Raw genomic sequence first — 19,972 nt, 5'->3', positions numbered from 1 at the left:
CTCTATCGACCCTTTCAACTCCTTCAATCATCTTAAACACCTTGATGAGATCACCCCTTAATCTTCTATACTCCAGGGAATACAAGCCTGGTCTGTGCAACCTGCCCTCGTAATTTAAGCCTTTTAGCCCCGATATCATTCTGGTGAATCCAGCTCAATGGACATTCCCTGATGCCTTTAAACTCTGCATCTGGATTCAGTGACTGGCAATGGGCCCAGATATTAGTATCTGTTGTCAACGGTCTAAATCAGGATCTGCACAACACAGAGTGGGTAAAAGGGAACACTCCTTCATATCATACAGATTATTCTAGTATTAAGGGCTCTGGGTAAAATTAAATGCAGGAGCTGAACACAGATTCAACCCATCAGGGCCCATTTTAATGAGGGACTCTCACCATCAGGGACCCCTTTTAATGAGGGTGTCTCACCATCAGGGACCCCTTTTAATGAGGGTGTCTCACCATCAGGGACCCCTTTTAATGTGGGACTCTCACCATCAGGGACCCCTTTTAATGTGGGACTCTCACCATCAGGGACCCCTTTTAATGAGAGAGTCTCACCATCAGGGACCCCTTTTAATGAGGGTGTCTCACCATCAGGGACCCCTTTTAATGAGGGTGTCTCACCATCAGGGACCCCTTTTAATGAGAGAGTCTCACCATCAGGGACCCCTTTTAATGAGGGACTCTCACCATCAGGGACCCCTTTTAATGAGGGACTCTCACCATCAGGGACCCCTTTTAATGAGGGACTCTCACCATCAGGGACCCCTTTTAATGAGGGACTCTCACCATCAGGGACCCCTTTTAATGAGGGACTCTCACCATCAGGGACCCCTTTTAATGAGGGACTCTCACCATCAGGGACCCCTTTTAATGAGGAACTCTCACCATCAGGGACCCCTTTTAATGAGGGACTCTCACCATCAGGGACCCCTTTTAATGAGGGACTCTCACCATCAGGGACCCCTTTTAATGAGGGACTCTCACCATCAGGGACCCCTTTTAATGAGGGACTCTCACCATCAGGGACCCCTTTAAATGAGGGACTCTCACCATCAGGATTCTTTTAGAATTCCTGACCCACTAGTCATAGAATCATAGAAATTTACTGCACAGAAGGAGGCCATTCGGCCCATCGTGTCTGTGCCGGCTGAAAAAGAGCCACCCAGCCTAATCCCACTTTCCAGCTGTAGATTACGAAGTTCAGGTGCACATCCAGGTAATTTTTAAATGAGTTGAGGGTTTCTGCCTCTACCACCCTCTCAGGCAGTGAGTTCCAGACCCCCACCACCCTCTGGGTGAAAAATATTTTCCTCAGCTCCCCTCTAATCCTTCTACCAATCACTTTAAATCTATGCCCCCTGGTTATTGACCCCTCCGCTAAGGGAAATAGACCCTCCCTATCCACCCTATCTAGGCCCCTCATAATTTTATACACCTCAATTAAATCTCCCCTCAGCCTCCTCTGTTCCAAGGAAAACAACCCCAGCCTATCCAAACTTTCCTCATGGCTAAAATTCTCCAGTCCTGGCAACACCCTCGTAAATCTCCTCTGCACCCTCTCTGGTGCAGTCACGTCCTTCCTGTAATGTGGTGACCAGAACTGTGTGCAGTAATGCGTATGTTTCGGATTGGTTTAAGTGGGAGTTACTGCACCAGGCAGCGGATTAAGAGGAGCTGAGCGATCGGCAGTTGGGACACAGTCAGTGACCCAGGACTGCTGCAACACTGGTGCGGTTGTGACTTTGCGAGTGACGTGCCCCGCCCCAGTCACAGGCCGACTGGATGTCAGCACCCGTCACCGGGGCCCCGTCCTCCTCAGATAACCTCCGCCGCACCTAGACTTGTGCCCAGCGTTTGTCGAGCGTGACCGCGCCTCGCCCGCACCGTCCCTGGGTACAACGGCGAGGTGCGCAGGGGGGGGGCCCGTCGGAGGGTCCCGCCCCAATCTGCTGGCCGCCGGGTCCCCCCCAACTCTGATTGGACGCAATCACCGCATGACCCCCCCCCGCCGCCATTGGTCGCCCGAACCGTCCATCATGGCCGGGCCACGCCTCCCCGCGGCCGATTGGAGAGTGAACAGACTCTTCGTTACCCGATTGGATGATTCCTGACCGTCAGTCAAACTGCCTTTCTTTTTCCTATTGCCGATATTTTTTACAACGGAAGTGTTCAAAGAGAAAGGGAACAAAAAAAAATACACTATTTTTTTTTTTAACACCCTTCTATGATTTATTTTCCCGGGTTGCTCGCAGCAGCGATTAATCTTTAATCCCTGGAGACTCCAGGACAATCGAGCTGCCAGCCATGGCTCGGTGGGTAAAACTCTCACCTCTGAGTCAGAAGGTCGTGGGTTTGAGTCCACACTCCAGAGACTTGAGCACAGAATCCAGGCTGACACTCCCGGTGCTGTACCGAGGGAGTGCTGCACTGTCAGGGGTGCCGTCTTTCAGATGAGACGTTAAACCGCGGCCCCCACACCCTCCCCGTCTGCCCTCTGACGTGGATGTAAAAGATCCCACGGCCACTATTTCGAAGAAGAGCAGAGGGGAGTTCTCCCCGGTGTCCTGGGGCCGATATTTATCCCTCAACCAACAACACTAAAAAAACAGATTATCTGGTCATTACCACGTTACTGTTTGTGGGATCTTGCTGTGCACAAATTGGCTGCTGCGTTTCCTACATTACAACAGTGACCACACTTCAAAAAGTGCTCCATTGGCTGCAATGAAAGGTGGGCGCACATGTCCAGTGAGAGGAAAACTGGAGGAATAAAATAAAATATAAACCATGGGTCACAGCGTGAGTTTTATTTATTCAGGAGGATAATGGATAACTGTAATATAAAGAGCAGCAAATCAACTGGAATCTGTAAAAAGACCAGAGAATAAACATTCTTGCAAAAATCACTTCAAAACAAAATGCTTTGGGTTTTTATTCCACTCCTAATTTACTGGCAATCTACCAATTCATCGCCAGCCCAAATTTCAAGGACAATTTCTGAGCAGATGATGTGACAGTGGATGTGTACTGAATTTATAATAAAGCATTCAATCCTCTGTTAACCTTTACTCTGCTGAATAAACAGGGACTCTGTACAGTTACACAGTGAGTGACCCTCACCCTGAATAAACAGGGACTCTGTACAGTTACACAGTGAGTGACCCTCACCCTGAATAAACAGTGACTCTGTACAGTTACACAGTGAGTGACCCTCACCCTGAATAAACAGCGACTCTGTACAGTTACACAGTGAGTGACCCTCACCCTGAATAAACAGTGACTCCGTACAGTTACACAGTGAGTGACCCTCACCCTGAATAAACAGGGACTCTGTACAGTTACACAGTGAGTGACCCTCACCCTGAATAAAGTGACTCTGTACAGTTACACAGTGAGTGACCCTCACCCTGAATAAACAGTGACTCCGTACAGTTACACAGTGAGTGACCCTCACCCTGAATAAACAGGGACTCTGTACAGTTACACAGTGAGTGACCCTCACCCTGAATAAAGTGACTCTGTACAGTTACAGTGAGTGACCCTCACCCTGAATAAACAGGGACTCTGTACAGTTACACAGTGAGTGACCCTCACCCTGAATAAAGTGACTCTGTACAGTTACACAGTGAGTGACCCTCACCCTGAATAAACAGGGACTCTGTACAGTTACACAGTGAGTGACCCTCACCCTGAATAAACAGTGACTCTGTACAGTTACACAGTGAGTGACCCTCACCCTGAATAAACAGGGACTCTGTACAGTTACACAGTGAGTGACCCTCACCCTGAATAAACAGGGACTCTGTACAGTTACACAGTGAGTGACCCTCACCCTGAATAAACAGCGACTCTGTACAGTTACACAGTGAGTGACCCTCACCCTGAATAAACAGGGACTCTGTACAGTTACACAGTGAGTGACCCTCACCCTGAATAAAGTGACTCTGTACAGTTACACAGTGAGTGACCCTTACCCTGAATAAAGTGACTCCGTACAGTTACACAGTGAGTGACCCTCACCCTGAATAAACAGGGACTCTGTACAGTTACACAGTGAGTGACCCTCACCCTGAATAAACATTGACTCTGTACAGTTACACAGTGAGTGACCCTCACCCTGAATAAACAGGGACTCTGTACAGTTACACAGTGAGTGACCCTCACCCTGAATAAAGTGACTCTGTAAAGTTACACAGTGAGTGACCCTCACCCTGAATAAACAGTGACTCTGTACAGTTACACAGTGAGTGACCCTCACCCTGAATAAACAGTGACTCTGTACAGTTACACAGTGAGTGACCCTCACCCTGAATAAACAGGGACTCTGTACAGTTACACAGTGAGTGACCCTCACCCTGAATAAACAGTGACTCTGTACAGTTACACAGTGAGTGACCCTCACCCTGAATAAACAGGGACTCTGTACAGTTACACAGTGAGTGACCCTCACCCTGAATAAACAGGGACTCTGTACAGTTACACAATGAGTGACCCTCACCCTGAATAAACAGAGACTCTGTACAGTTACACAGTGAGTGACCCTCACCCTGAATAAACAGCGACTCTGTACAGTTACACAGTGAGTGACCCTCACCCTGAATAAACAGTGACTCTGTACAGTTACACAGTGAGTGACCCTCACCCTGAATAAACAGGGACTCTGTACAGTTACACAGTGAGTGACCCTCACCCTGAATAAACAGCGACTCTGTACAGTTACACAGTGAGTGACCCTCACCCTGAATAAACAGTGACTCTGTACAGTTACACAGTGAGTGACCCTCACCCTGAATAAACAGTGACTCTGTACAGTTACACAGTGAGTGACCCTCACCCTGAATAAACAGTGACTCTGTACAGTTACACAGTGAGTGACCCTCACCCTGAATAAACAGGGACTCTGTACAGTTACACAGTGAGTGACCCTCACCCTGAATAAACAGGGACTCTGTACAGTTACACAGTGAGTGACCCTCACCCTGAATAAACAGGGACTCTGTACAGTTACAGTGAGTGACCCTCACCCTGAATAAACAGTGACTCTGTACAGTTACACAGTGAGTGACCCTCACCCTGAATAAACAGGGACTCTGTACAGTTACACAGTGAGTGACCCTCACCCTGAATAAACAGGGACTCTGTACCGTTACACAGTGAGTGACCCTCACCCTGAATAAACAGCGACTCTGTACAGTTACACAGTGAGTGACCCTCACCCTGAATAAACAGCGACTCTGTACACTTACACAGTGAGTGACCCTCACCCTGAATAAACAGGGACTCTGTACAGTTACACAGTGAGTGACCCTTACCCTGAATAAACAGTGACTCTGTACAGTTACACAGTGAGTGACCCTCACCCTGAATAAACAGTGACTCTATACAGTTACACAGTGAGTGACCCTCACCCTGAATAAACAGCGACTCTGTACAGTTACACAGTGAGTGACCCTCACCCTGAATAAACAGGGACTCTGTACAGTTACACAGTGAGTGACCCTTACCCTGAATAAACAGCGACTCTGTACAGTTACACAGTGAGTGACCCTCACCCTGAATAAACAGCGACTCTGTACAGTTACACAGTGAGTGACCCTCACCCTGAATAAACAGCGACTCTGTACAGTTACACAGTGAGTGACCCTCACCCTGAATAAACAGGGACTCTGTACAGTTACACAGTGAGTGACCCTCACCCTGAATAAACAGTGACTCTGTACAGTTACACAGTGAGTGACCCTCACCCTGAATAAAGTGACTCTGTACAGTTACACAATGAGTGACCCTTACCCTGAATAAAGTGACTCTGTACAGTTACACAGTGAGTGACCCTCACCCTGAATAAACAGGGACTCTGTACAGTTACACAGTGAGTGACCCTCACCCTGAATAAACAGCGACTCTGTACAGTTACACAGTGAGTGACCCTCACCCTGAATAAACAGTGACTCTGTACAGTTACACAGTGAGTGACCCTTACCCTGAATAAACAGCGACTCTGTACAGTTACACAGTGAGTGACCCTCACCCTGAATAAACAGGGACTCTGTACAGTTACACAGTGAGTGACCCTCACCCTGAATAAACAGCGACTCTGTACAGTTACACAGTGAGTGACCCTCACCCTGAATAAACAGTGACTCTGTACAGTTACAGTGAGTGACCCTCACCCTGAATAAACAGGGACTCTGTACAGTTACACAGTGAATGACCCTCACCCTGAATAAACAGAGACTCTGTACAGTTACAGTGAGTGACCCTCACGCTGAATAAACAGGGACTCTGTACAGTTACACAGTGAGTGACCCTTACCCTAAATAAACAGTGACTCTGTACAGTTACACAGTGAGTGACCCTCACCCTGAATAAACAGGGACTCTGTACAGTTACACAGTGAGTGACCCTCACCCTGAATAAACATTGACTCCGTACAGTTACACAGTGAGTGACCCTTACCCTGAATAAACAGGGACTCTGTACAGTTACACAGTGAGTGACCCTTACCCTGAATAAACAGTGACTCTGTACAGTTACACAGTGAGTGACCCTCACCCTGAATAAACAGTGACTCTATACAGTTACACAGTGAGTGACCCTCACCCTGAATAAACAGTGACTCTGTACAGTTACACAGTGAGTGACCCTCACCCTGAATAAACAGTGACTCCGTACAGTTACACAATGAGTGACCCTCACCCTGAATAAACAGTGACTCCGTACAGTTACACAGTGAGTGACCCTCACCCTGAATAAACATTGACTCCGTACAGTTACACAGTGAGTGACCCTCACCCTGAATAAACAGGGACTCTGTACAGTTACACAGTGAGTGACCCTCACCCTGAATAAACAGTGACTCTGTACAGTTACACAGTGAGTGACCCTCACCCTGAATAAACAGTGACTCTGTACAGTTACACAGTGAGTGACCCTCACCCTGAATAAACAGGGACTCTGTACAGTTACACAATGAGTGACCCTCACCCTGAATAAACAGTGACTCCGTACAGTTACACAGTGAGTGACCCTCACCCTGAATAAACATTGACTCCGTACAGTTACACAGTGAGTGACCCTCACCCTGAATAAACAGGGACTCTGTACAGTTACACAGTGAGTGACCCTCACCCTGAATAAACATTGACTCCGTACAGTTACACAGTGAGTGACCCTCACCCTGAATAAACATTGACTCCGTACAGTTACACAGTGAGTGACCCTCACCCTGAATAAACATTGACTCCGTACAGTTACACAGTGAGTGACCCTTACCCTGAATAAACAGAGACTCTGCACAGTTCATAGCAAATAGCCCCTCACGTGCCAAACAGCTGTGAGTTATACCATACACAGCGACACTGTGACCTGTATCCATTCATACTCCATTCACTGTTAATGCAATCCTCCGTCTCATTTGCTTTACTTACCGAAGGTGAGTGCTGATCTTGTTTGGCCTTTATTTATCCTACGCCCAGATCTCTCTCCCGATCAGCACGCTGTAAACCTCTCCTCCATTCAGCACAAACTCCGTCCGTCGATTTCTTGTTGCCAGATAAATTATTCTCCTGGTTACATTAAACTGAAGCCCCCACTTCTTGGCCCAGTTAGCTAAAAGGTAAATGTTGTGCTTTGGCATTCCCAGCAGTCAACCAGTCCCTCGACTGACCCTCAGGTACCTCCATCCAGATTATGAAGCTCCCATTTGTGGCCCCTCCTTTTACCCCTGATTTTATTACATAGAATATTACAGCACATAAACAGGCCATTCGGCCCAACGGGTCTATGCTGGTGTTTATGCTCCACTCGAGCCTCTTCCCTCCCCTCTTCATCTCACCCTATCAGCATATCCTTCTATTCTTTCTCCCTCATGTGTTTATCGAGCTTCCCCTTAAATGTATCTACACTATTCGCCTCAACTGCTCCTTGTGGGAGCGAGTTCCACATTCTCACCACTCTCTGGGTAAAGAAGTTTCTCTTGAATTCCCTATTGGATTTATTAGTGACTATCTTATATTTATGGCCCCCGGTTTTGGTCTCCCCCATTGCTCCAGGCCTCAGCCATTAATTACCCTGGAAAAACAGGACCTTGTGAAAAGCTTTCTGAAAATCCAAGTCTGTAAATTCCCCTGCCCGACCAGTTCAGTGTCATCCAAAAACATTTTTAAAACTCCACCAGGTTAGTCCCACTTAACCTCCCTTCCCAATCTTTCTTCAATGCTGACCAATTTTGGCCAAACATAATTTGCCCTCGCTCCTCACTTTTCATGCATTTTTTTTTCCACGAGTTCTTTACCTCGAGTGGCGTGCCCGCACGACCCGCCAGTCAGGCAGCTGAGGGGACGGGGCAGAGCTGGTCGGGAGGGGAGGGGACTAGACGGGAGAGGACAGGAGGGGATGGGGTGGGATGGGAGGGAAGGGAAGAGGGTGGGAGGGGAGGGGAGGGGAGGGAATGGGATAGGAGGAAGGGGAGGGGAAGGTCCGGTTGGAAGGGGGCGGGTGGGGAGTGGGCCGGAGGGGAAGGGAGGGGAGGGTCGGAAGGGGGCGGGAGGGGAGCGGGCGGGAGGGGGAGGGGAAGGGAGAGTCTGGTCGGAAGTGGGCGGGAGGGGAGCGGGCGGGAAGGGGAGGGGTGGGGGTGGGACAGGATGGGAGGGAATGGGATGGGATGTTCCCACCCCCCCAACCCCGTTCCAACGTCCCGTCTCCCCGTGTCATTCTCCCGCCTTGCCCGTATGAAGCAAGAGCCCCTCAGGGCGCCGAGCTCTGAGTTGGTGCCCGATCGCGAATTGCACTGCAGACGCACGCGCCTTAAGGCCGACTGCGACTCCTCCTCCGACCCGCGGCCGTATCCCGCCCTCCACATCACCTGACGCAGAGGGGCCACATCCTTCCTGGGTGGGGGGGGGGGGACACGAGGTGGAGCGAGGAGGGGCCGGGGGGGGGGGGGGGGGGGGGAACGAGGGTGGGGGAGGGGGTGGCGAGTGTGGGTCACGCTTGGAAGGCAATGTAACAGCTTGGCCAAATTGGGGCGGTTTCGGATCCGCGCGATAGCGAGTGGAGAGGCTTTGGTTACGAGGACGTCAGACCCCATCTGGAGACTGCGTTCAGTTCCGGGCACGTAAATCAGACAGAGCTCCTGCTCCTCACCGGGATCCAGCCCACCCTGCTAGCGAGCGCATGCGAGCGTGTGTGTGAGTGTGTGCGCGGAAGCCGGGCGAGGGCAGGGTCGGACCGGGCTGTGATGCACCCCATGGTCAAATTGCCTACCGACACGGACTGCCTGGACTGGATGAATGGCCACTTGGGTCGGGGGACGTGACACCGCCCCCCCCCAAACTCACCCCCACACGCTGTAGCCTAAGCATGAGGCGGGGTGGAGGGGAAGTGGGAGGGGAGAAAAATGGATTGCCGCCATTTTGAGGGTCTTTTTTTAACAAATCAGATCCCAGGACCAAGCCGCTGATTGAAAGCACAAATCATTCGCTCGTTCCCCGCACGCCAAACTGGTCCTAACGCAGCGCGCGTGCGCCTGTAAACAGACGGGCCTTGGACGGGGAAACTCTGAATCGTCACGTCTGAGAATTGCGATCAAAATGTTCCCTTTAAATGGCAGCTGCACTGACACAAATTGTTCTCGTTTGATCGGATTGATTTCAATTGATTAAACACCGGGCGGGCTGGGCGGGAGCCGAGTCGAGGGGCCACTCCTTCTCCCTGGCACCGTTAATATTAAAACGAGGGACAGCACCCTCCCGAGCTGGACCCCCCCCCCCCCACCGCCCCTCGGGGCGTCTCCCTCGCGTCGGGCGAGAAACAGGGTGGGCGAGCGGAGGGATGAGAATTTGCTCTCAGCCCTGATGTGGAACGGACTCCCCTTCCGACGGAGTGGGGGAGGGGGAGGGGAGGGAGGGGTAGGAGCCCGCGCACGTCTGACACGGAGCGGGGAGACGATAAAAGCACTGGGGGGCCGGGGAGAGAGTGGGGGGGGGCGGGTGGCCGGGGAGCGAGGAAGGCACTCGCTGAACCCGAGACAAGTCTGACAGATTCCGGACTCGCACCTCTGGCCACCAATGGGTTAACTCGGCACGGAAGGCAAAGCAGAATCTCCAAAGTAGTGCAACCTCCCCCCCCCCACAACCCCTTTTCATCTCCTCTGTCATCGCCCCAGGCCGGGGGTTTGGGGGGGGAAAGAAAGGGGCAAACCAGCGAAGAAGGGCTCACCAATATCGTCTCAATTTACCAGTTACGTCTCTTGTCTGCTTCGCGCCCTCTCCCTTCTCTCTCTCTCTCTCCCTCCCTTCTCGCTCCCTCGCTCCCTCGTTCTGTCACACAACTCTCTCACACACACGCACAGAACATATCTCCTTCCTCAACCTCCCCTCGAAACAAAATATAGGAAACCAGCCATATTCTGCTTACCTGGACAGCTACAGAATGAGAAGGCTTGATCTCGGGTTTTACAATGACCTGCTGTCCTCGCCTGAAAGATTGAAACAGTGCAATGAGTATGTGGTGCAGTATCAAAACCATACTTTCTCCCCACCTCTCGTTGTTTATCTTTCTCCCTTGCGCTCTTGTTCCCTTCTCCTCTCTGTGCAACACATCACAACACAACACGCCCGCTCTCGCACACACGCACGCACACACACACACACACACACACACACATACACACACACACACACAAACACACACCCACTGTTTCAGTGTGTCCCCGCAAGATGCATCGTACATATTAAAAAGGGTAAAGGGGGAGGAGGAGGAGGAGGAGGAGGGGGGTGGGGAAAGGAGGGAGGGTTCGGGCCACACCTGCTCTCCCCCCACCCAACCCCAGCGATTGGACGGAGGTCGGGGTTGCGGGGGTGAAGCAGCAATCAGCCTCTGGCTCTCAAAAAAGAAAAGGCACAAACATGAATAAAATTGTATTGCAGGAGCAGGCTCGAGGCCAGGAGGGAATCCGCTGGGTCCTAATGCCTGCTGGTGCCACAGCTCAGATTTCACAAGAGCAACGGTGCAGTTGAGATGGGACTTTCTGGATGAAGAAAGACCATCGAGTTCGCCTCCGACCATCCTGATAATGGATTTATTGACTAATCACAGCAATCAATCTCTATCAATGAGTCTCCAACAGTCCCAGACATGAGGTGAGCAAAACCCCCAGTGATGGAGGGCTTTGGGAACCAGGGGTCCAAAGTCACCTGTTCCTCCCGAGCCTGCGACACTCACCACACGTCACGGCTCAAATTACTCGTACACTGGAACACAAAATGTTACTTCCTGAAAGAAATCTTATCTAATTTGCATTTGGATGAATCAACCACTGACTGCTCCCACCGTCTCCCCAGGGAGCCTGCTCCATAGATTGGCCACTCACTCGCTGAAATATTGTTTCCGCAGACTCGCTTTGAATTTACCCCCACTTCAAGGCGCAGGCCGTGTCCTCTGGGTCTGCTGTTCGGGACGGGGTGAAATAGTTCCAGTTCGAACAAAGGGTCTTCGACCTGAAACGTTAACTCTGTCTCTCTCTCCACAGACGCTGCCTGACCTGCCTGAGCATTTCCAGCATTTTCTGTCTTTATTTCAGATTTCCAGCACCCGCAGTATTTTGCTTTTGAAATAGCTGGTCATGGTCCACATTATCTAGTCCCTTTACAATCCGAAATACAGCAATCGGATCACCTCACAACCCTCTCTTTTCCAGAGGGAATACGCCCAATTGAACTCTCCTGGGGCCTTCCCCCATTCTCCTTCACCCCTTCTCGCCTTCTCTCCCTTGCTCTCCTGGAGGCACAGGCCCCCACTTGCTGGATGCCCTCTGGCACCTCACCACCCACCCCCCGCCCCCGTTTCTCCCCTTGTGCAATCCCAGACATTGAGGGCCAGCTTGCTATTCAACTGTGAGGGCAGCGCATCGGCTGAACCGGACACTGCCCGCGTTTAGTATCCAGCTCACGCGCACTCACCCATTTGCCAGCGCGGGATCACTGGATTGCGATCGGGGAGTCAGGAGCCTCTTTGATAGTTTATTCCCTCCCCTGCGGAGCGGTGCTGAGGCCATGTACAGTGTCCCAGATACGGCCCTGCCCGGGCTCGGGTAACTGGGCAGACACCGCAGTCTAAACCTGCTCAATGTGAGTACGCGCTGGGCACAACATACACCAACTGAGGAACTTGCTCCTCTGTTGTCTATTTCTATCACTCGATTGCTTCATCACACAACTGACTCATCACTGCAGCCTTAGAAGTTTTCATGGGGTAACTCTGTGTATTTATGAGCAGGGACGGGTTACATACAGAGTAAAGCTCCATTTACACTGTCCCATCAAACACTCCCAGGGCAGGTACAGGGTTAGAGACAAAGTAAAGCTCCCTCTACACTGTCCCATCAAACACTCCCAGGGCAGGTACAGCACGGGTTAGATACAGAGTAAAGCTCCCTCTACACTGTCCCATCAAACACTCCCAGGGCAGGTACAGCATGGGTTAGATACAGAGTAAAGCTCCCTCGACACTATCCCATCAAACACTCCCAGGGCAGCTACAGCACGGGTTAGATACAGAGTAAAGCTCCCTCTACACTGTCCCATCAAACACTCCCAGGGCAGGTACAGCATGGGTTAGATACAGAGTAAAGCTCCCTCTACACTGTCCCGTCAAACACTCCCAGGGCAGGTACAGCACGGGTTAGATACAGAGTAAAGCTCCCTCTACACTGTCCCATCAAACACTCCCAGGGCAGGTACAGCACGGGTTAGATACAGAGTAAAGCTCCCTCTACACTGTCCCATCAAACACTCCCAGGGACAGGTACAGGGTTAGATACAGAGGAAAGAATCATAGAAAATGTCCAGCACAGAAGGAGGCCATTCGGCCCATCGTGTCCGCGCCGGCTAAGAATCAAGCCACCCAGCCTAATCCCACTTTCCCACATTTAGCCCTGCAGGTCACGGCTCTTCAGGTGCACATCCAGGTATTTTTTAAATGAGTTGAGGGTTTCTGCCTCTACCACCCTCTCAGGCAGTGAGTTCCAGACCCCCACCGCCCTCTGGGTGAAAACATTTTTCCTTATTTCCGCTCTAACCCTTCGACCAATCACTTTAAATCTATGCCCCCTGGTTATTGACCCCTCCGCTAAGGGAAATAGGTCCTTCCTATCCACTCTATCCAGCCCCTCATAATTTTATACACCTCAATTAAATCTCCCCTCAGCCTCCTCTGTTTCAAGAAAAACAACCCCAGCCTATCCAATCTTTCCTCAGAGCTAAAATTCTCCAGTCCTGGCAACACCCTCATAAATCTCCTCTGTACCCTCTCCAGTGCAGTCACATCCTTCCTGTAATGTGGTGACCAGAACTGTACACAGTACTCAAGCTGTGGCCTAACTAGTGTTTTATACAGTTCCAGCATAACCTCCCTGCTTTTATATTCTATGCCTTGTCTAATAAAGGAAAGTATTCCATATGCCTTCTTAACCACTTTATCTACCTGTCCTGCTACCTTCAGGGATCTGTGGACATGTACGCCAAGGTCCCTCACTTCCTCTGCACCTCTCAGTATCCTCCCGTTTATTGTGTATTCCCTTGCCTTGTTTGCTCTCCCCAAATACATTACCTCACACTTCTCCAGATTGAACTCCATTTGCCACTTTTCTGCCCATCTGACCAGTCCATTGATATCATCCTGCAGTCTACAGCTTTCCTCCTCACTATCAACCACACGGCCTATCTTTGTATCATCCACAAATTTCTTAATCATGCCCCCTACGTTTAAATCCAAATCATTAATGTATACCACAAAAAGCAAAGGACCTGGTACCGAGCTCTGCGGCACCCCACTGGAAACAGCCTTCCAGTCGCAAAAACACCCGTCGACCATTACCCTTTGCTTCCTGCCACTGAACCAGTTTTGGATCCAATTTGCCACATTCCCTTGGATCCCATGGGCCTTTACTTTTTTGACCAATCTGCCATGTTGGACCTTATCAAAAGCCTTGCTAAAATACATCAATCGCGCTACCCTCATCGATCCTCCTGGTCACCGCCTCGAAAAATTCAATCAAGTTAGTCAGATGCGACCTTCCCTTAACAAATCCGTGCTGACTGTCCTTGATCAGTCCGTGCCTTTCTAAGTGACAGTTTATCCTGTCCCTCAGAATTGATTCCAATAATTTGCCCACCACCACGGTTAGGCTGATTGGCCTGTAATTACTCGGTCTATCCCTCGCTCCCTTTTTAAACAACGGTACAACGTCCGCAGTCCTCTCATCCTCCGGCACTACGCCTGTATCCAGTGAAGTTTGGAAAATGATTGTTAAAGCCTCCGCCAGTTCCTCCCTGGTTTCTTTTAACAGCCTGGGATACATTTCATCCGGCCCTGGTGATTTATCCACTTTCAAAGATGCTAATCCCCTTAACACTTCCTCTCTCACTGTGTTTATCCCGTCCAATATTTCACACTCCTCCTCCTTAACTTCAGTCCCTGTTTAATCCCTCTCCTTTGTGAAGACAGATGCAAAGTGTTCATTAAGAACCATACCCACATCTTCCGCCTCCACACATAGTTTACCTTTGTGGTCGCTAATAGGCCCTAGTCTTAGTTATCCTTTTGCTCTTAATGTAATTATAAAACATCTTTGGATTTGCTTTGATTTTACCTGCTAATATTTTTTCATGCCCTCTCTTTGCTTTCCTAATTTCCTTTTTAACTTCACCCCTGCACTTTGTATACTCCTCTGAGCTTTCTGTAGTATTGAGTTCCCGGTGTCTATCATAAGCTCTCTTTTTCTGCCTTATCTTACCCTGAATGCTTCTTGACATCCAGGGGGCTCTAGATTTGGCAGCCCCTCCCTTTTTCTTTGTGGGAATATGTTTACCCTGAACCCCTTGAATCACCCCTTTCAATGTCTCCCACTGCTCTGACGCTGATTTACCTTCAAGTAGCTGTTTCCAGTTTACTTCTGCTAAATCACTTCTCAGTTTAGTAAAATTGGCCTTTCCCCAATTGAAAACTTCAACTCCTGCTCTGTCTTTGTCCTTTTCTATAACTATGCTAAAACTAACTGTATTATGATCACTACCACCAAAATGCTCTCCCACTGCTACTTCTTCCACCTGCCCCTTTTCATTTCCGAGAACTAAATCCAGAACTGCCCCCCCTCTCGTTGGGCTTGCTATATACTGGCTGAAAAAAATTCTCCTGTTTGCAATTTAAGAATTCTGCGCCCTCTAAACCATTCACACTGTTTGTATCCAAGTTAATATTCGGGTAGTTGAAATCCCCGACTATTACTGCCCTACTGCTTTTGCACTTCTCATAAATTTGCTTATATATTTGCTTCTCTATCTCCCTCTGACTGTTTGGGGGTCTGTAGTTCACTCCCAGTGGTGTGACTGCCCCTTTTTTGTTCTTCAGCTCAACCCATAAGGCCTCATTTGATGCTCCAGAGTAAAGCTCCCTCTACACTGTCCCATCAAACACTCCCGGGGCAGGTACAGCACAGGTTAGATACAGAGTAAAGCTCCCTCTACACTGTCCCATCAAACACTCCCAGGGCAGGTACAGCACGGGTTAGATACAGAGTAAAGCTCCCTCTACACTGTCCCATCAAACACTCCCAGGGCAGGTACAGCACGAGTTAGATACAGAGTAAAGCTCCCTCTACACTGTCCCGTCAAACGCTCCCGGGGCAGGTACAGCGCGGGTTAGATACAGAGTAAAGCTCCCTCTACACTGTCCCATCAAACACTCCCAGGGCAGGTACAGCACGGGTGAGATACAGAGTAAAGCTCCCTCTACACTGTCCCATCAAACACCCCCAGGGCAGGTACAGCACGGGTTAGATACAGAGTAAAGCTCCCTCTACACTGTCCCATCAAACACTCCCAGGGCAGGTACAGCACGGGTTAGATACAGAGTAAAGCTCCCTCTACACTGTCCCATCAAACACTCCCAGGGCAGGTACAGCACGGGTTAGATACAGAGTAAAGGGGCAAACTGAAAGGGGGAGAGTGAAGTCTTGTCCCTGTCGGATGGATTCCATGTTTCCACTGCACCGGGAGAGTCAGCCTGGATTACGTGCTTAAAGTCTCTGGAGCGGGATTCGAACCCATGACCTTGTGACTCAGAGGCGAGGGTGCTGCCCACTGAGGCAGGGCTGACAGGCACCTCCAATTCCCTGTGCTCCTGAGAGGAAGGTTTTCGCACTCTTTCCCACCGAGATTGAGACACAAGGTCTGGGCCTATTCTGCAGTGCCTCGTTCGTGGGGGAGGGGGGTTAGGGTTAGGGTTATGGAGGAGGCAGATGAAAATTAGCACAAGCTCTGGAGAAGATTCGCCGTCTCCTTCTCGAACCAGCAAAGGGAGAACGAGAGGAAGGAAGAGAGAGGGAAAAGGGCCGTCAGAAACGCGGTGATTTATTGATTCAGGGACATTTCCCAGGGGACAGGTAGCCTTTGGAGTCGCTGACAGCGTAGAGATGCCCTGTAACTCCTGCAGCACTCTCGACTGACGCTCACAAGGAGTTGAGATGAGACTCGGCCAAACTCAATTGATGTCACCCTTTGAATGATGAGATCTTCACCTCATCCAACTTAGCTGGAGGCCAATTTCTTCACAAAATCACAGAATGAGACAGCACAGGAGGAGGCCGTTCAGCCCATCGTACCGTACCAGCTCTGTGAAAGAGCTTTCCAATTAGTCCCACTCCCCCTGTTCTTTCCCCAAAGCCCTGCACATTTGCCCTTTTCAAGTATTTATCCAGTTCCCTTTTGAAAGTTACTATTGAATCTGCTTCCAACAAATTTCTCTGCCTCAGGGAGATATCTGTACCCTGACTGGTGTCTCTCAGTTCCCTCTCCCTCACGGAGATATCTGTACACTGACTGGTGTCTCTCAGTCCCCTCTCTCTCAGGGAGATATCTGTACACTGACTGGTGTCTCTCAGTCCCCTCTCTCTCAGGGTGATATCTGTACACTGACTGGTGTCTCTCAGTCCCCTCTCTCTCAGGGAGATATCTGTACACTGACTGGTGTCTCTCAGTCCCCTCTCTCAGGGAGATATCTGTACACTGACTGGTGTCTCTCAGTCCCTCTCTCTCAGGGAGATATCTGTACACTGACTGGTGTCTCTCAGTCCCCTCTCTCTCAGGGTGATATCTGTACACTGACTGGTGTCTCTCAGTCCCCTCTCTCTCAGGGAGATATCTGTACACTGACTGGTGTCTCTCAGTCCCCTCTCTCAGGGAGATATCTGTACACTGACTGGTGTCTCTCAGTCCCTCTCTCTCAGGGAGATATCTGTACACTGACTGGTGTCTCTCAGTCCCCTCTCTCTCAGGGAGATATCTGTACATTGACTGGTGTCTCTCAGTCCCCTCTCTCTCAGGGAGATATCTGTACACTGACTGGTGTCTCTCAGTCCCCTCTCTCAGGGAGATATCTGTACACTGACTGGTGTCTCTCAGTCCCTCTCTCTCAGGGAGATATCTGTACACTGACTGGTGTCTCTCAGTCCCCTCTCTCTCAGGGAGATATCTGTACACTGACTGGTGTCTCTCAGTCCCCTCTCCCTCAGGGAGATATCTGTACACTGACTGGTGTCTCTCAGTCCCCTCTCTCTCAGGGAGATATCTGTACACTGACTGGTGTCTCTCAGTCCCCTCTCTCTCAGGGAGATATCTGTACCCTGACTGGTGTCTCTCAGTCCCCTCTCCCTCAGGGAGATATCTGTACACTGACTGGTGTCTCTCAGTCCCCTCTCTCTCAGGGAGATATCTGTACACTGACTGGTGTCTCTCAGTCCCCTTTCTCTCAGGGAGATATCTGTACACTGACTGGTGTCTCTCAGTCCTCTCTCCCTCAGGGAGATATCTGTACACTGACTGGTGTCTCTCAGTCCCCTTTCTCTCAGGGAGATATCTGTACACTGACTGGTGTCTCTCAGTCCCCTCTCTCACAGGGAGGTATCTGTACAATGACTGGTGTCTCTCAGTCCCTCTCCCTCAGGGAGATATCTGTACACTGACTGGTGTCTCTCAGTCCCTCTCTCTCAGGGAGGTATCTGTACACTGACTGGTGTCTCTCAGTCCCCTCTCTCAGGGAGGTATCTGTACACTGACTGGTGTCTCTCAGTCCCCTCTCTCTCAGGGAGGTATCTGTACACTGACTGGTGTCTCTCAGTCCCCTCTCTCTCAGGGAGATATCTGTACACTGACTGGTGTCTCTCAGTCCCTCTCTCTCAGGGAGGTATCTGTACACTGACTGGTGTCTCTCAGTCCCCTTTCTCTCAGGGAGATATCTGTACACTGACTGGTGTCTCTCAGTCCCCTCTCTCACAGGGAGGTATCTGTACAATGACTGGTGTCTCTCAGTCCCTCTCCCTCAGGGAGATATCTGTACATTGACTGGTGCCTCTCAGTCCCTCTCTCTCAGGGAGATATCTGTACACTGACTGGTGTCTCTCAGTCCCCTCTCTCTCAGGGAGATATCTGTACACTGACTGGTGTCTCTCAGTCCCCTCTCTCTCAGGGAGGTATCTGTACACTGACTGGTGTCTCTCAGGCCCTCTCTCAGGGAGATATCTGTCCACTGACTGGTGTCTCTCAGTCCCCTCTCTCTCAGGGAGATATCTGTGCACTGACTGGTGTCTCTCAGTCCCCTCTCTCTCAGGGAGATATCTGTACACTGACTGGTGTCTCTCAGTCCCCTCTCTCTCAGGGAGGTATCTGTACACTGACTGGTGTCTCTCAGTCCCCTCTCCCTCAGGGAGATATCTGTACACTGACTGGTGTCTCTCAGTCCCCTCTCTCTCAGGGAGGTATCTGTACACTGACTGGTGTCTCTCAGTCCCCTCTCTCTCAGGGAGATATCTGTGCACTGACTGGTGTCTCTCAGTCCCCTCTCCCTCAGGGAGATATCTGTACACTGACTGGTGTCTCTCAGTCCCCTCTCTCTCAGGGAGATATCTGTACACTGACTGGTGTCTCTCAGTCCCCTCTCTCTCAGGGAGATATCTGTACACTGACTGGTGTCTCTCAGTCCCCTCTCCCTCAGGGAGATATCTGTACACTGACTGGTGTCTCTCAGTCCCTCTCCCTCAGGGAGGTATCTGTACACTGACTGGTGTCTCTCAGTCCCTCTCTCTCAGGGAGATATCTGTACACTGACTGGTGTCTCTCAGTCCCTCTCTCTCAGGGGGATATCTGTACACTGACTGGTGTCTCTCAGTCCCCTCTCTCTCAGGGAGATATCTGTGTACTGACTGGTGTCTCTCAGTCCCCTCTCCCTCAGGGAGATATCTGTACACTGACTGGTGTCTCTCAGTCCCCTCTCTCTCAGGGAGGTATCTGTACACTGACTGGTGTCTCTCAGTCCCCTCTCTCTCAGGGAGGTATCTGTACACTGAGTACAGTGCACAGGCAGCACATTCCAAATCGTATAAACTCGCTGCGTAAAAGTAATTCTCCTCATCTCCCCTCTGGTTCTTTTGCCAATTACCTTAAATCTGTGTCCTCTGGTTACCGACCCTCCTGCCACTGGAAACAGTTTCTCCTTATTTACTCTATCAAAACCCCTCATGATTTTGAACACCTCTATCAAATCTCCCCTTAACCTTCTCTGCTCTAAGGAGAACAATCCCAGCTTCTCCAGTCTCTCCACATATTCAACTAAAGGGACGATGTATCGTTGCAGTGAAATACTTTGTAAAATGCTGACAGTTCCAGAATCTATTTCAATGGATGTACAGTCCTGCCACCCACGCAGTACATTAAATACTCACATCAAGTGCAGCCTCCCCACTGTCCTCAGCATCTGATTCAAAAGGATCAACTGTCCAGACAACATCTCCACTGCGCCTGTCCCTTCCCCAACAGACACCCGTCAGTGTACAGATATCTCCCTGAGAGAGAGGGGACTGAGAGATACCAGTCAGTGTACAGATATCTCCCTGAGAGAGAGGGGACTGAGAG

The 19,972-nt window shown here is 50.3% G+C and overlaps 1 protein-coding gene across 2 annotated transcripts in view; it reads right to left on the bottom strand.

The window, feature by feature from the left end:
- Positions 1–10,641, bottom strand: part of LOC137322682 (cGMP-dependent 3',5'-cyclic phosphodiesterase) — a 275,396-nt gene extending 264,755 nt beyond the window's left edge. Inside the window, exon 1 of one of the 2 annotated variants that reach the window (XM_067985615.1) lies at positions 10,425–10,641. In XM_067985615.1, coding sequence (XP_067841716.1) covers positions 10,425–10,535 — 111 coding nt within the window. In that variant the 5' untranslated portion in view covers positions 10,536–10,641. Of the gene's footprint in view, positions 1–7,435; positions 7,569–10,424 lie in introns of those variants that run through there. The other variant, XM_067985616.1, reaches the window with a different exon arrangement.
- Positions 10,642–19,972: the final 9,331 nt, after the last annotated feature.

Source organism: Heptranchias perlo, chromosome 6 (assembly GCF_035084215.1).
Source record: "Heptranchias perlo isolate sHepPer1 chromosome 6, sHepPer1.hap1, whole genome shotgun sequence".
Classification (NCBI taxonomy): Eukaryota; Metazoa; Chordata; class Chondrichthyes; order Hexanchiformes; family Hexanchidae; genus Heptranchias; species Heptranchias perlo.
This window is presented reverse-complemented; position numbering and strand designations above follow the sequence as displayed.